General features: G+C 60.8%; 1 protein-coding gene across 4 annotated transcripts; it reads right to left on the bottom strand.

Moving 5' to 3' along the window:
* Positions 1–4,894: 4,894 nt before the first annotated feature.
* Positions 4,895–12,096, bottom strand: LOC308641386 (ficolin-1-like). 4 transcript variants are annotated; one of them, XM_081279964.1, is made up of 9 exons: positions 11,980–12,096; positions 10,757–10,870; positions 9,440–9,493; positions 9,107–9,315; positions 8,322–8,373; positions 7,819–7,946; positions 7,259–7,388; positions 6,399–6,533; positions 4,895–5,438 (listed from the first exon to the last, which is right to left on the bottom strand). In XM_081279964.1, exons 1-9 carry the CDS (start codon positions 12,059–12,061, stop codon positions 5,191–5,193), a joined length of 1,152 nt encoding a protein of 383 aa, XP_081136090.1. In that variant the 5' UTR covers positions 12,062–12,096; the 3' UTR covers positions 4,895–5,190. The 4 variants fall into 4 exon arrangements, with proteins under 4 accessions (XP_081136090.1, XP_081136091.1, XP_081136092.1 ...); XM_081279965.1 differs by having other exon boundaries at positions 4,895–5,410; XM_081279966.1 differs by having other exon boundaries at positions 8,322–8,354; positions 9,107–9,142.
* Between the last annotated feature and the right edge of the window lie 503 nt (positions 12,097–12,599).

Here is a 12,599-nt window from a genome sequence, read left to right as displayed (position 1 = left end):
AAGTCCTCCTGGGGCCCAGGGTGTGGATCATGCCCGGCAGGAGCTCCTGCCCTCACCAGGGGTGAGACATTCCCGTGGCATCAGGGAGGCCCCAGGAGCGGGACTCTAGGGGGGCACAGCTCCGGGCTCAGCTGGGGACCTGTTCTCCCAGCTCAGCAGGGTTTCTCTGAATGCTGGGGAGGCAGATTCCCTAGTTCTATCCTCCCTGCCCTCGGGCCAGCGGCCTCCAGACAGTGGCTCAGAGGGCAAGGCCACCTTCCTGCAGACTCTCAGATGGCATCTCTGGGGAAGGACAGGACTCCCCAGGCCTGCTCTCTTCACGCTAGGAGCGTCCTGGCCACGTGGCCTTCTGTGAAAGGTGTCCTTGCCGCGACTGTGAGGCAGAGAGGGCGCCGTGCGTTCTTATCAACCTCTGTCCTCCGAGGACGCGGGACAGCCACAGTTCTGAATGCCTTGTAGTTAGATGGGGCCTCACACTGGAGAGTCGATGAGGGAGGCCCACAGAGGCCAGGCCAGAGGTCTTCCAGGACTGGCCCAGAACCTCCCGCACCACGTCGGGGAGAACGCTGGCCCCTGCCAAGCTGCCCTGCAGTGTGGGGTGGGGTCTATGGTTTTAGCAGCTGGCAGCCCTCAGGCCGACTCCTGCCGGTACCCCAGGAGCCACCCTGGTGGCCTGGCCTGGCAGCCCCATGGCAGGTTGGAGGGCAGAGGTTCGAGTCTGATAAAAGCGTTGCCTCTGACCATACACAGGTGGTGGCTGGAACGTCCAGGTGGCTCAAGGGGAGAGCTTGGAAAACAATTTGAAAGTGTGTGATCATTTTTCTGGGTCCTCTGACGAGATGTTACAAGGAGAAGGAGAGCCCCGCGGTTTTCAGGAAGAGAAAGGACAAAGGGATTAAAGAGTCGGGGAGGCTGACCGGCGGCCGTGGAGAAGGCCTGACATCTAGATGCCCCGGCTGCGCAGAGCGGCCTGCAGGCGCCTCGAGGCACGTCATTTATTTTTCTTTAAGTGTCTCAGCCTGTAGTAAAAATCCCTCCTGCCAGACCAGGGAAGTCGCCTGAGCTGACAGGCAGACGGGGTCGGGTGAACTAGTGGGACCTCAGGAAGACAGGCGAGGGAGCCACGTGGCAGGTGGAGCCGGGGGCCTGCCCCTGCCGGGAGCCCTGGCTCTGCTCACTGCAACCTGGACCTGGGCGGGAATGAGCTGTGGTGGCCTCCGACGGCTGCCGAGGTGGCTTGCGAAGGGCGAGGGAGAGGCCGCTCAGGCAAGGGCAGAGCTGGGAGCGTCCCACACCCTCTGGGCTCCCGGCCAGCGATGCCTCCTACCCTGTTCTTTAGCTGCACTTGAGCTTCTCTTTGTCATTGTCACCATGACTAGTCAGCCTGAGGCATATGGGTGGGGGGCGGCTCACGAGCCATTCCTGGAGCTTGCCCGAGGCTAGGCGCCCCACCGCCCACCACAAGATGTGGTGAAAGTCCCAGGCGGGAAGCCAGCAGGACCAGGAACCATCTGAAATGCCTTCTGTCCAAGGTGGCACGCAGGGCCCCAGAGTGCTGGGTCTTCAGTGGTGAGAAGTGCTCTATGATGAAATCGGGGTTGAAATGCAGGTCATCAAATCCCAGCACGCGGCTCCATCCCCCACAGACCCAGACTCCGTGTCCCAGCGGCTCCCGACAGACCCATGTCCATTCAGCTGCGTTTGGAGACCTACAGGCCTGGCCCGCTCACTGCCACCTTAAGATGCCACAGGATGGTGTGGCCAGGGAAGCTGCTCCCAGCCCTGCAGACCTTCCTCTTCCCAGGGCAGCTGTGCCTTCATGAGAGCTGACCTTGACCTTGACCTTGGGAGTGCTCTGACACTCGAGTTTCCTGGGCTTGCAGCTAGGACACAGGACAAAGCCACATTAGCAGGTGCAGTCCTGACTGCCCGTCCTACGTCTGGGCACTTGGTCCTGGGCCAGGCGCCATCCTCCCATCACTAAGTGGGCAGAACAGAGAAGCCGTGGGCCTGCACACAGGGGGCCGCCTCTGATGACCCTGTGGCCTGGCCTTTTCTGGAGGCTGTGCCCGGGGGGCTCTAAGGAAGCTCTTTACCCTGACTCCCTCAACCCTCTGTTCCCAGCACGGTCATCTGCTCTACCAGGAGCTGCGCTGTGGCGGCTGGGGGTTGGGCTCATCGCTGGACCACGGGCACCCTGCGGGCCACACAGCTCCCTGGATTGGGCACACGTGTGACTCCAAACTTGACTGCCCATCAGAGCCACCTGGGGAGACCAAAAATGCTGTCATGGGCCCTCCTCGGTCCTGGGAAACCCAGCTTTCAGGGGAAATAGCTGGAATCTGATGTTTTAGAAAACTTTCTGGGGATTCTGATGGTGAGCCATGGTGAGAACCACATGTCAGCATGTCCAGCAGGCAGAGTGATGGCCAGGCCTTCTCCCACCCCCCAGCCGCACGTCCAGGGCCTCTGCTATTCCTCAGAGTCCAGGGAGGAAGATGCAACATGAGAAAGCTCACGTATGAAAGGTGGCAGTGTTTGTCACCTGACTCTGCGGAGCAGACCTTCTGGGAATCAGTGTTTAGAAGTGTAAGAATCTAGTCTAGAAATGCAATGAACCCAACGTCTCTCAGATTCCAAAGCAGGCTATAAAGCACCAAGATTTACAAGTCCAATCGTAAAACTCAGTCAATTAGTCAGCTCTATATTTCAGTCGGACTTATGAGACCTTTTTGATAATAGGCCAAATTCCTTATGCATTATAAGATTATGAAATACCAAGCCCATCTAGACTCCTAAATATAAAAGCTGTAATTCTGTGGCCTTAACTGGGGATATGGGGACCTCTCCCTGCAGTCACTGAGTTAGGGACACTGGATGCCAGGGAAAGACTTCTGTGTCACTCCTATCCTTGGATCTGAGCATCTCTGTTTCTTTAAAAATGATTCAAACCATTTTAAAGATGTCCCCGGCAGCTCCTGTGCTGAAGGCTTGGTCAGGGCTGGCTGGATCTGAGGGCTCTGACCTGGACTCGTCCGGTGTGCAGTCATCCACGGGGGCTGGAGGGCCTGCTGCAGGTGGCAGCTTGGGGGAAGCAGGTCACTTCCTGCTGGGCCATCCTCTCCCCAGCCCCTGGCTCTCTGCTCCCCGGTTGCCGTGAGCTGGGCAGCTCCCTCTGCTGTGCCCTTCTGCCGAGATGTCTCTGCCCTGGACCAGCTGACCCAGGCCTGACCTCTGAACGCTGAGCCAGGGGAAGCCGCCTCCTCTCGGGAGTTGGGGCTGCAGCCGGGAAAGCCGAGTCACAGGGGTGTCGAGGGGTGCAGCTGCCTCCTGAAGGGGTCCCCACAGGCCTTACCCAGTGTCCTCCTGAGTGGCCTTGGGGTTGCTCCAGCTCAGGGCTCCTGTGGGCGCACTCTGACACTTCCAGGCCACAGAGGGGAACCGTCTGGGAGCGACGGTGTGTGTCTGCTGCCCTTAACTGCATACCCTGATATTTCCTGATCTAGTGCCTCCACCGTGATGCGACCAGCAGTATAAAAGTCCCCGAGTCCCTACACTGGGCACTGAGGGTCTTTCTCACTCAGGGGCTGCAGAGTGAGGAGCAGCACTTGTTTTGGTTATGAGCGGCGTCTACCCAGTAAGTAATCAGGAGGAGGACCTTTTATAGGAATGTTGGCTGCCGGCTTCAGCAAAGCTTCTGTTCAGACCTCATCCCGTCCTGTGCCGGGTGCTGGGAACCCAGGGCCTCGAACGAGGCCTTGCTCTGCCATGGAGGGGCACCCCGCCCTGCTAGGCATGTTTTACTGAGCTTCCAGATATACCTCTCTCTCTCCCCGAGGAGCCAGCCCTCTCCACCCACCGCAAGTAGCGCGGCAAGACCTTGGTGGGATCCTGACCTACAGAACCTCAGGTCACCAGATCCCGCTGTTTTAAGGCACTAACTGCGTGGTGACCCGTGGAAGCGGGGCTGAGAGTCTAGACACAGGCCCGTTCCCCCGGCCCTTCCTTTTCTCTCTGAACGTCTTGGTAAGCAGAGTCCTGGACTTGACATGGCCACCCCTCCTTCCCCAGCCTTCACCCTTAGTCCTATAGAGAAATTTCTCCCTGGCTGAGACAGGGAGACCCCACCCACCATCTCCCAGGATGTCTGCTCAGGTCAACTGAGTTAGGCCCATGGTCCCAGGAGGAGCCGGGCACTGGGCAGGGCAGGCCAGCTCTGGAGATGGCTCCGTCAGCTCCCGGGGGGCTGCCATTATCGGACGCAGACACTGGGGTCCCTTGGCCCAATGACAATGGAAGGCTCCCACTAAGTCCCGCTCCTTTTATGAGAGCTTCCAAGTTCCAAAGTGTCCTTAAAGGTGAGTGAGGGCCCATGAGTCAAGAGGGGGCTCAGGAGGGAGAGGTGGGGTCACCCCACCAGGGGACAGAGCTTGGCACTGGAGGTGGCAAGCCAGGGAATATGCTCTTAAGCTTTGGGACCAGGGAGGTCGTCTGCTAAAAGGGCTTCCTGACCGCTTCTGACCTACCGAGCTCCTAGAGCCCCGTTCCAGGGCCCAGATGTGGGAAGGCCTTGAAGCCCTGCCCCTTGAGAACCAGGAGTCGGCTCTGCAGCCTTCTGGGCACAAAAGCCTCCTCAGAATGGTCTGTCCAGTGAGGTCTGGTGTGGGCTGAGGGGTCAGGCCAAGGGCTCCGCAGGCCGTGGGGAAAGGGGAGGCGGGAGGCCGTGTGGCCCTGTAGCTGGGACCAGCTGAAGGTTTGTGACTTCGACGCAGACACTGGGGTCCCTTGGCCCAATGACAATGGAAATGAAACCTAGTCAGGCAGGGAAGTGGACACGCAGGCAGGACTTCTGCGGGGACGCCCCTTAGGAAGGGAGACTCTGTTCAGGCGGGTGTCAGGGTGGCTCTCTGGTGAGCGAAGGGGCTGCTTTATTGGTCACGTGAAGGGGCGGGCGGGCTGGTTGGTCAGGGGCACCCAGTGGAGCTCTGTGCTAAAGAGGAGTCCGCAGCTGTCCCCAGGGTGCAACAGCACCCGACCTCAGCGGGGCAGAGCCCACTCTGGCTGGGGGCTCAGCCAGGCCCCTGGGTCTGCTGTCTGTCTGTGAGCCAAGGGCCTGCGTGGGTTTGCCCTGGCCGCTGTGGTCCTGGTCTCACCATCCCCACCTGCTCAGGTGGGAGAGGCCTGTGGGAACTAGGTGGGCCGCACCTTCATCTCCGACATCTGGTAGCTGTAATTGTACCCCTTCCCCGTCTTCCAGTTGACGCCATCGGCAAAGGTCTCGTGGTGACCCTTGAGGTAGAGGCCATTTAGGTTGGACAGGTGGCATTGAGAGTGCCACCAGGCTCCATGATACTTCTCAGCACAGTTGAAAGGGCTGATGTCATTGTCCTGGTCCTTGGTGGAGAAGAACCTGTTGTTGTGATACGTCAGAGAATCACCTGCTCGGGAAAACGTGGGTTCTGTGGTGCTGGAAGCCGCCCTGGATCCTCCCCGGCCCTGCCTCCTGCTCCCAGCCTGACCCTCACCTGAGCACACATGCTGAGGCCCAGGAGGATGCCCGGCCTGCCCAGGCTGGGGGAGGAGGAAACCGCAGGGAGGTCCCCCCGTCCCTGCAATCTCGGCCTCCCTCCTGCACCCGCTGCCTGCTCCCTGCAGGGCTGCCCAGGACCATCAGAGCTGTCCCCCCTCCTGCGCCTCTCCCATGGACTTCTCCCCCACCTGCCTGGTGGTCCCAGGGAGGCACAGCACAGCCCCCACATGGACCCCACCCTGCTCCATGCTGGGCGGTGGCACCTCTGGCTCCTGCCTGGGGCACTTCATCCACGAAGCCTTACCCCCTGCAGAAGGCAGTCTGCTCCCTGCCCACGGCCCTCCCGGGGGTCTCGGGTGACAGAGAGCATGCGGAGCAGCCGGACCCAGGCTGCGGGCACGGAGATTCCCCAGGCCATCCAGCACTGGGTCCCGTGCAGCCAAGTTGGCTTCATGCACAGCCATCTCCAGAGGCCGCAGGGGGCACCATGAACTGGGAACCCTCCAATCAGGTGCTCTGTGGGACATGCCACCCAGAGTCCTGTGGCCAGAGTCCCTTTGGGAAAGGATGTCCCAGGGACATGTTTGGGAAGCAGGGATCCAAGGACCTATGGGAAATGACTGTTCTCTTCTGGGGTTCACCCGTGATGATGGGCAGTCCCCTGGAGTGGACATGGACCTGGAGTGTCAGCTGACTGCATCCTAGGTCCCACACTCCATAAAGACATGGGTCTGAGCATCTGCTTTTGCAGGTGGGAAAACCAGGTTGAGTGGTGGCCCTCAGCCGGGTCCCCAGGGGAGACAGAGCCGGGTCCTCCCCACTCCCACTCCACTCTCAGCCTCAGCCTGGGTCCCAGGCGGATGCTCACCAGCACTGCCTCCAACAAAGGCTCCTAGGGTGAGCTTGTACTTCTCTGCCTCCCCCGCCACCCTGAACGAGCTGTACTTGGCAAAGTCACGGTGGCCCTCAAAGTCCACCAGGTCCACCCGCAGCTCGCTGGTTCCTGTGGGGACGGTCTGGTCTTAGCCCCTAGATCTTTATGCCACCAGTCACGAGAGGTCCCCATGTGGGGCAAAGAGCGGCCAACATCTGGACGGGGCAGTCAGAGGACCCGGGGCCATGGAGGACCTGGAGTGGCCCCTGGCTCCTAAGCAGCCTCCCACCCCCACAGGTCGTGCTGAAAGGCCACGTGGGCCCCGCCCTGGGAGGGGCCTGGACAACAGGGGCACAGAGGCTGTGTGGGCAGGGGCTCTTGCAAGGACCTGGGGCACTTGTGTGGACACTTCGCCATGACCACGGGGCAGAGGGCAGGAGAAAGGGGACTGGCTTCTTTCATTTGGCCACAGGGCAGTCAAGATGTGGATCAGAGCAGGTGGGAGAGCTGTGCTGCTGGGGAGCTGTTGGGCCACTGTCCTGGAGGTCACTGTCCCACAGGACAGACAGCAGGGGACTCAAAATCTGTCCCCAACCTCACTGTCCTTGTACCCTATGATCTGGGGTTCTCAGATGCCAGTGGCCCACAATGGACAAGTCCCACCCTGTGTCTTGTGTTCTGGGAGACCCCAACAGGGGACACATGTCCTGGAATGTCACAGCTGAGCCCTGCCTGTGACCATACTGGACACCTGGGGTCATGGGGCTCGGTGCTTCTGCCCTGGAAGCCCTGGTCTATGGGCGGGTCCTTTCTGTCCAGCCCATGGCCAGCCGCGCCCAGCGCTGCCTGCCTACCCTGGGCGGTCAGGGCCTGGATGTTGTCATTGCCCAGCCAGAACTCCCCCAGCTGACTGCCGAAGCCCTGCTTGTACGCGGCCCAATCCCGAGAGAAGTCCACAGAGCCGTCGAGCCTCCTCTGGAAGACCTGCAGAGCAGCAGGGGACTCGAGGGGAGGCCAGGCTGACTGCCACAGCACAGGGACCCCGGCCTCAAATGGGAGCAGGGACTGATAGTTCTCAGAGCAGCAGGCTGGAGCCCCGAGCATGCCGTGAGGTCTCATCGCAGATAACCCATGATGGAGGAAATGGAGGCTCAGAGAGGGTAGGCAGCAAGCTCAAAGTCACACAGCAGGAGGGTAGTGGGCTTCCTTGGGATCTCCCCTTATCGCCTGGGCTTTTACCCACAGGGGTCACCTCCCCGGCACTTCTCAGTCTCTGTCCTCAGTGAAGGAAGGGGCTGGAAGGCACCAAGGGAAATGGAATCCCACAGGGTCTGTTCTCCCACCAGCTGCAGAGCCTGGCCTCTGAGATTCTTAGGCCACTGCCTCTGCCTGAGGACCCCAGTGGCCGACTCACAGTCCATCCCCCACCGTCAGTGTGCATGTCACACAGCACAGTCAGGGGCTGGCAGCTGGACAGGTAGATGGTGTACCAGCCGCTCAGAAAGTGGCCTCGAGTGAGCAGCTCCTTACAGGTCCGAGGTCCTGGGAAGAGAACCAGGGAATCAAGTGGGATGGGGCCTGGGCAGGTGGGGGTGGGGTCCAGGAGGGGAGGCAGGGACAGCAGGCATCCTATGCCAGGGACAGAGAAGCCCCCCAGGTCGCCCAGCTGTGCTGGCCTGGCCGGCCTCCTGACTGCCCCCTCCAGGACCACCCAGCCTCCTCCCCGAGCCTCCTGGCCCCTGGGGTACATCGCAAGGTCTTCCCGAGGTTGCCGTGGAGCAGGTCATCCAGCCACAGCTGCCATGCGCTCGGGTAATCCAGGGAGTGAAGTGTCCACTCTGTCCTGGGACTGTGGCTGTGTGTCTGCAGCTGGCCCGGGGCTGCTGGGCTCAGGCACAGGGCGGGTGGAGTGGTCACCTGTGGCACATGACTGAGGGTGCCCAGCGCCTCCTGTTTGGGGAGAGGGACACTGGCCATCAGTGTGAAGCCACTGTCCCTGTCCCCTTCAGCTCCAGTTGCTCCAGGAACACAGCAGAGTCTTTTCAGGACCGGCCAATCCAGCCCTGGCCAGTGGTCACTAGATCTTGCTTCTGTGGAGCACGTGGCCCCACCTGCTGCTTTCCTCAGTGGCCTGGTGACAAGCACCCTCCCTCTTCAGCCATTTCTTTGGGTCCCCATCAAAGAGCAGGGTGAGCTGGGTCCAGCCTGGTCCATCCTGTCTGCCTACGCTGCGCCGACTGTCCTGTCCTCGGGAGGAACGGCCGGCTGGGCTGGTGTCCCCGGCATTGGGACTCGGCTCTGTGTCCTCATCGTGCAGTATTTAGTTGTAGACAGAGCACATGACTATGTCTTAGAGTTTAGTATTTCTGCTTTTCCTGATTTTACAATTTTTTAAAAAAATAAGTGAGCATAAATAGGACAAGAGTTGAAAGCACTCAGACGTTCAAGTTCACACAACAGCGCCATCTTCGTCTTGCCAATCACTTAGGCTGACTGTGGCAGACCCCGGGTGCCGGCAGCGGGCACTGGGAGGACCAAGCATGTCCAGGCCCCTGCCACCCTTCTGCTCCTTGCTTGGACAAGGAGAACGTGGGTGGAGGCCCTCACCCACCCCCGGGGAGGCTGTGGGGCAGCTGAGGCCCGAGAGTCCTGCCTTTTCCTGCCCTGGACAGAACCCGCGGGCACCGGGGGCTGAAGCTCACCTCTCTCTCCTGGCATCCCCTTCTCCCCGCGGTCTCCTGGAGACAGGCAGAGCATGAGATGCCGATGCTGGGAGCCCCCAGGCCCACGGAGTGGGGAGTAGCTGCCTGGGCACCGCGCAAGGGCAGGTGATGCTTGGGGAGGTCCGTGGAGGGCAGTGGCCAGCTGGGCAGATCCAGCCTCTGGCCCGGAGCAGCTCCCAGTCGTGGTCCTGCAGGGACTGTGGGGCTAAGGTGCTGGTGGGGCAGGCTGGCCCTCATCTTGCCTCTACCCCACCCCATCTTCCAGGCAGACGGAAGTCCTCTTAGCCCCACTCAGCTTGATCACACTGTCACCTTTGGGTCCAGGTGGTCCTGCTTTCCCAGGGGCTCCAGAGGTGCCTCGCTCTCCTGCAGATTCCAAACACACCAGGGAAAGAAGTGCCACCTCCACAGTTCTACCTGAGATGGACGCCCAGACAACGAGCCTCTACCCTCCCCGCAGCCCAGCCGTCCTCTGGATGGTCAGCTGGGGCTCAGCCTGGCAAAAGCTGCAAAGAACACCAGTGAAGCCCACTGTTGCTGACCACGAGCTGGGGCCCCAGACAGGGCCTTCATCTGGCTCACAGTTGCTCTTAGGGTGCAACCTGGGTCCCACCCTCTGTAGATACCAAACCTGGGGCCACACAGGCCTCACAGAGCTGGACTGTCCAGTGAGGCCTCAGTCCTGGGACAAGAACTGGATCCTCAGAGATCCTCAAACTAGGGAGTCGCCACACAGAGAAGGGCAGGCCTCTCCCACAGTGTCCCATGTAGGAGGATGTGGTTCTGTGTCACGCCCAATGCCCTGGACACAGTGGAGATGGTGACACAATCACACAGCCCTTCATGGGTGTTCTGACCAGAGGAGCCACCAGGAGCCACATGGCCTCCAGACCAGTGCTACCAGCATGTGTGGGTCCATCTCGGACAGCGGTCACACACAGGGTCTGACTGGGGCTGCCCACTCAGACCTCAGGCCTGGACACTCAGAGACTGTATGGGTCAAGCTTGGTCATCCACGGTGGTCCCGTCCCCACTCAGTGTTGCCAGGCACCTCCTTGAACACCTCCAGGCTTGGGGAGCTCAGCAAGGCAGCTCCCTGCTGAGCTCCTGTGCCAGGTTGGGGCAGTGAGGCCCCCGCACAGCGCCTGCACCTGTGCTGGCTTGAAGGGCCCTGCCCCGTGACAAGGGCTCGGACTGCAGCTTGAAGCTGGGACCCTGCTGTGCCCTGAAGCGGCCCTGGGTTGGCGGCTGCCCCACTCTCAGTGGGGTGTGAGCTCAGAAAGGACCCCTGATTTTGTCATCTAAGATGGGCTGAGAAGGAAGTGGACCCTGATCTTCAGGTGGGGACATGGAGGTGCCAGGATCGGGAAGTCTGGCCGAAGCCGAGTAAACCCGGTAAGGATCCCGGCCTGGAAGCCGACCTGCTGAGACACTCAAACCTCGTGAAGTGCCCGGGGGGAGCCCTTCCTGCAGCATTTTCAGAACCCAGTGGCACCCGGGCAGTCAGCTTCGCCACTCACCCTAGCAGGGGCCAAGGCCAGGGTCGCCCAACCTGGCACCCAATGTCAGCAGAGCTAGAGTCGGTGCCCCTCTGCCCACACTGCCAGCCACCCACCGGCCGGCACTCACCTCTCTCTCCCTTGGCGCCAGCCTCTCCCTTGGGCCCTGAGAGGCCGGGCAGCCCGGGGCAGCCCCGGAGAATGGTGAGTTTGTCGGAGCCCTCCAGACCCACCAGCTTCACCTCTGCAGAAAAGCACAATGTCGAGCGGGGTCGTCAGCTTGGCCTGAGCTGCCTGGACTCAAGGGCACCTGTCACCTCAGTCTACCTGCTCAGCCGGAGGGCTGGCCTGGAAGCGAGGTCCCCTCCCATGGGGAAGTGGTGTGTCCTCGCTCAGGCTGGAGGTGAGGCAGAGGAACTCAGGGACAGCCCAGCTCCCCAGGGCTGTGTGTTATGGGGCTGGTCACAGCCGAGCGCTTGGTTTCCTCAGCACCAAGGAGGATGAGCAGAGGGTGTGGCAAGGTCAGAGGGAAGAGCCAAATAGAAGAGTGGTCACCGCCAGACTCAGGGAGGCTGGGAAACAGTAGATGGTAAGGAGTGATCAGCATTTCTAAGAAACAGGGAACTGGGTCCAGGGGACACTTTCTCTCCGGACCTCGAGAACATGGGTGAGGAGGGGTCTCCTAGGTCCCTGGGGAGGGGGCACATCTGACCCAAGGACACAGAGCACAGCCGGAACCAGAGATAGTTTTCTTTGAAAAATATTGTTGTTGATTAGAAAGCAAATATGTCCTAGGAGGACATCTGATCCACGGACCAGGGCTGTGCCTGGACATGGCAGTGGCCAGCTGGGCGGTATTCCTTCTGTCCTTCCAGCCTCCTCCCACTGGAGCAGGCTGCAGGCCTCTGTTTGCACTTTCTCCATCACACGCTATGTGTGGAGGAGGCTGCTCTGTCCTCAGGAATGACATCCCCTGGGGGTAAGGGTGGTGATGGAGGCTCCTGGCCCCCAGCCCTGCCCAGCTCTGACCGGGACCCCTGCTCTTCCTACAGACTCCCTGAGGAAGTGCGGCAGCCCCAGGATGAGGGAGTCTCATTGCAAAGTCCAGGGCCCTTCCTGCCGTCTCAGCACCACAGTCAGGCACTCCACAGGCTACGCCCCCTGGAAGCAGCCTGCCCTCTGCCCCTCGACCTTGGGCATGCCACTCAGGGTCTCCGTATCTCCAGCACCTGGTCCAAGGAGGAAGTCAAGCTTCAAGTCTTTGTAAGAAGATGTGTGAAGAGGGACACTAGGTAGGTGGGCAATGAGTGGGTGGTCACCCACTTGCAGGACCAGAGAGTGAGTCTGGCTCACCTGGACAGGTTTCTTCAGCCTGGACCGTCGGGTCTTTGACGAACAGCAACAAGACGAGCAGGACAGTGAGCCCTGGGGCCATGGCGACTCTGCTCAGCTCCGGTCCTCCTCTGTGACCTGGCAGAGGCCCCAGGTTTTATAGGCGGGGGCCCGCCCGCCCTGGCCTGGGCTAGTTTCCCAACTCCCCAGGGCTCACCCACTTCCTACGCGCCTGGGGCTCCCAGCAGGAGTTATGAAATTAGGTCAGAGGCTGTGTCCTTCCAGCCAGGTCCCAACTGGAAATCAAACTGCCCACCTGATGGGGCTCCCTTCCCCTACAAGGACACCCTGTTCCCAGAGAACTCCCAGGGTCCCCTCTGCTGGAAGGGCCTTGTGGGCAGCTCCAGACCGCTCCACGGTTTGTGCAGGGCTTCAGCCTCGGGGAGAGGAGCAAGCCGCTCTCATGGCCAGAGCTACTCGACACGCTGGGGTGGAGCTAGCCTCCAGCAGGAGCCAACTCAGAGCTTAGCGTGTCCCCAGGCTTCCTGTGTTGGGATGCATCAGAAGGGACACCTGAGTCCCCCGTGCAGTTCAGAGGTGAGGCTTTGGCAGGAGTCAGATCAGGTAGTCATTTGGGTGGG

This window comes from Spermophilus citellus (assembly GCF_964194105.1).
Source record: "Spermophilus citellus genome assembly, chromosome: 2".
NCBI classification, from domain to species: Eukaryota; Metazoa; Chordata; class Mammalia; order Rodentia; family Sciuridae; genus Spermophilus; species Spermophilus citellus.
The sequence above is the reverse complement of the archived record's forward strand: the minus strand, read 5'-3'. Positions and strand labels throughout refer to the sequence as shown.

What these genes read in the sequence shown, in the direction of transcription:
- LOC308641386 (XM_081279964.1), bottom strand. Translation starts at nt 12,061, where the DNA reads ATGGCCCCAGGGCTCACTGTCCTGCTCGTCTTGTTGCTGTTCGTCAAA. An exon ending in GGCTGAAGAAACCTGTCCAG is followed by an intron (nt 10,871 to 11,979) that starts GTGAGCCAGACT and finishes GCTTTTCTGCAG; the next exon opens with AGGTGAAGCTGGTGGGTCTG. An exon ending in AGGACCACCTGGACCCAAAG is followed by an intron (nt 9,316 to 9,439) that starts GTGACAGTGTGA and finishes CAGTCCCTGCAG; the next exon opens with GACCACGACTGGGAGCTGCT.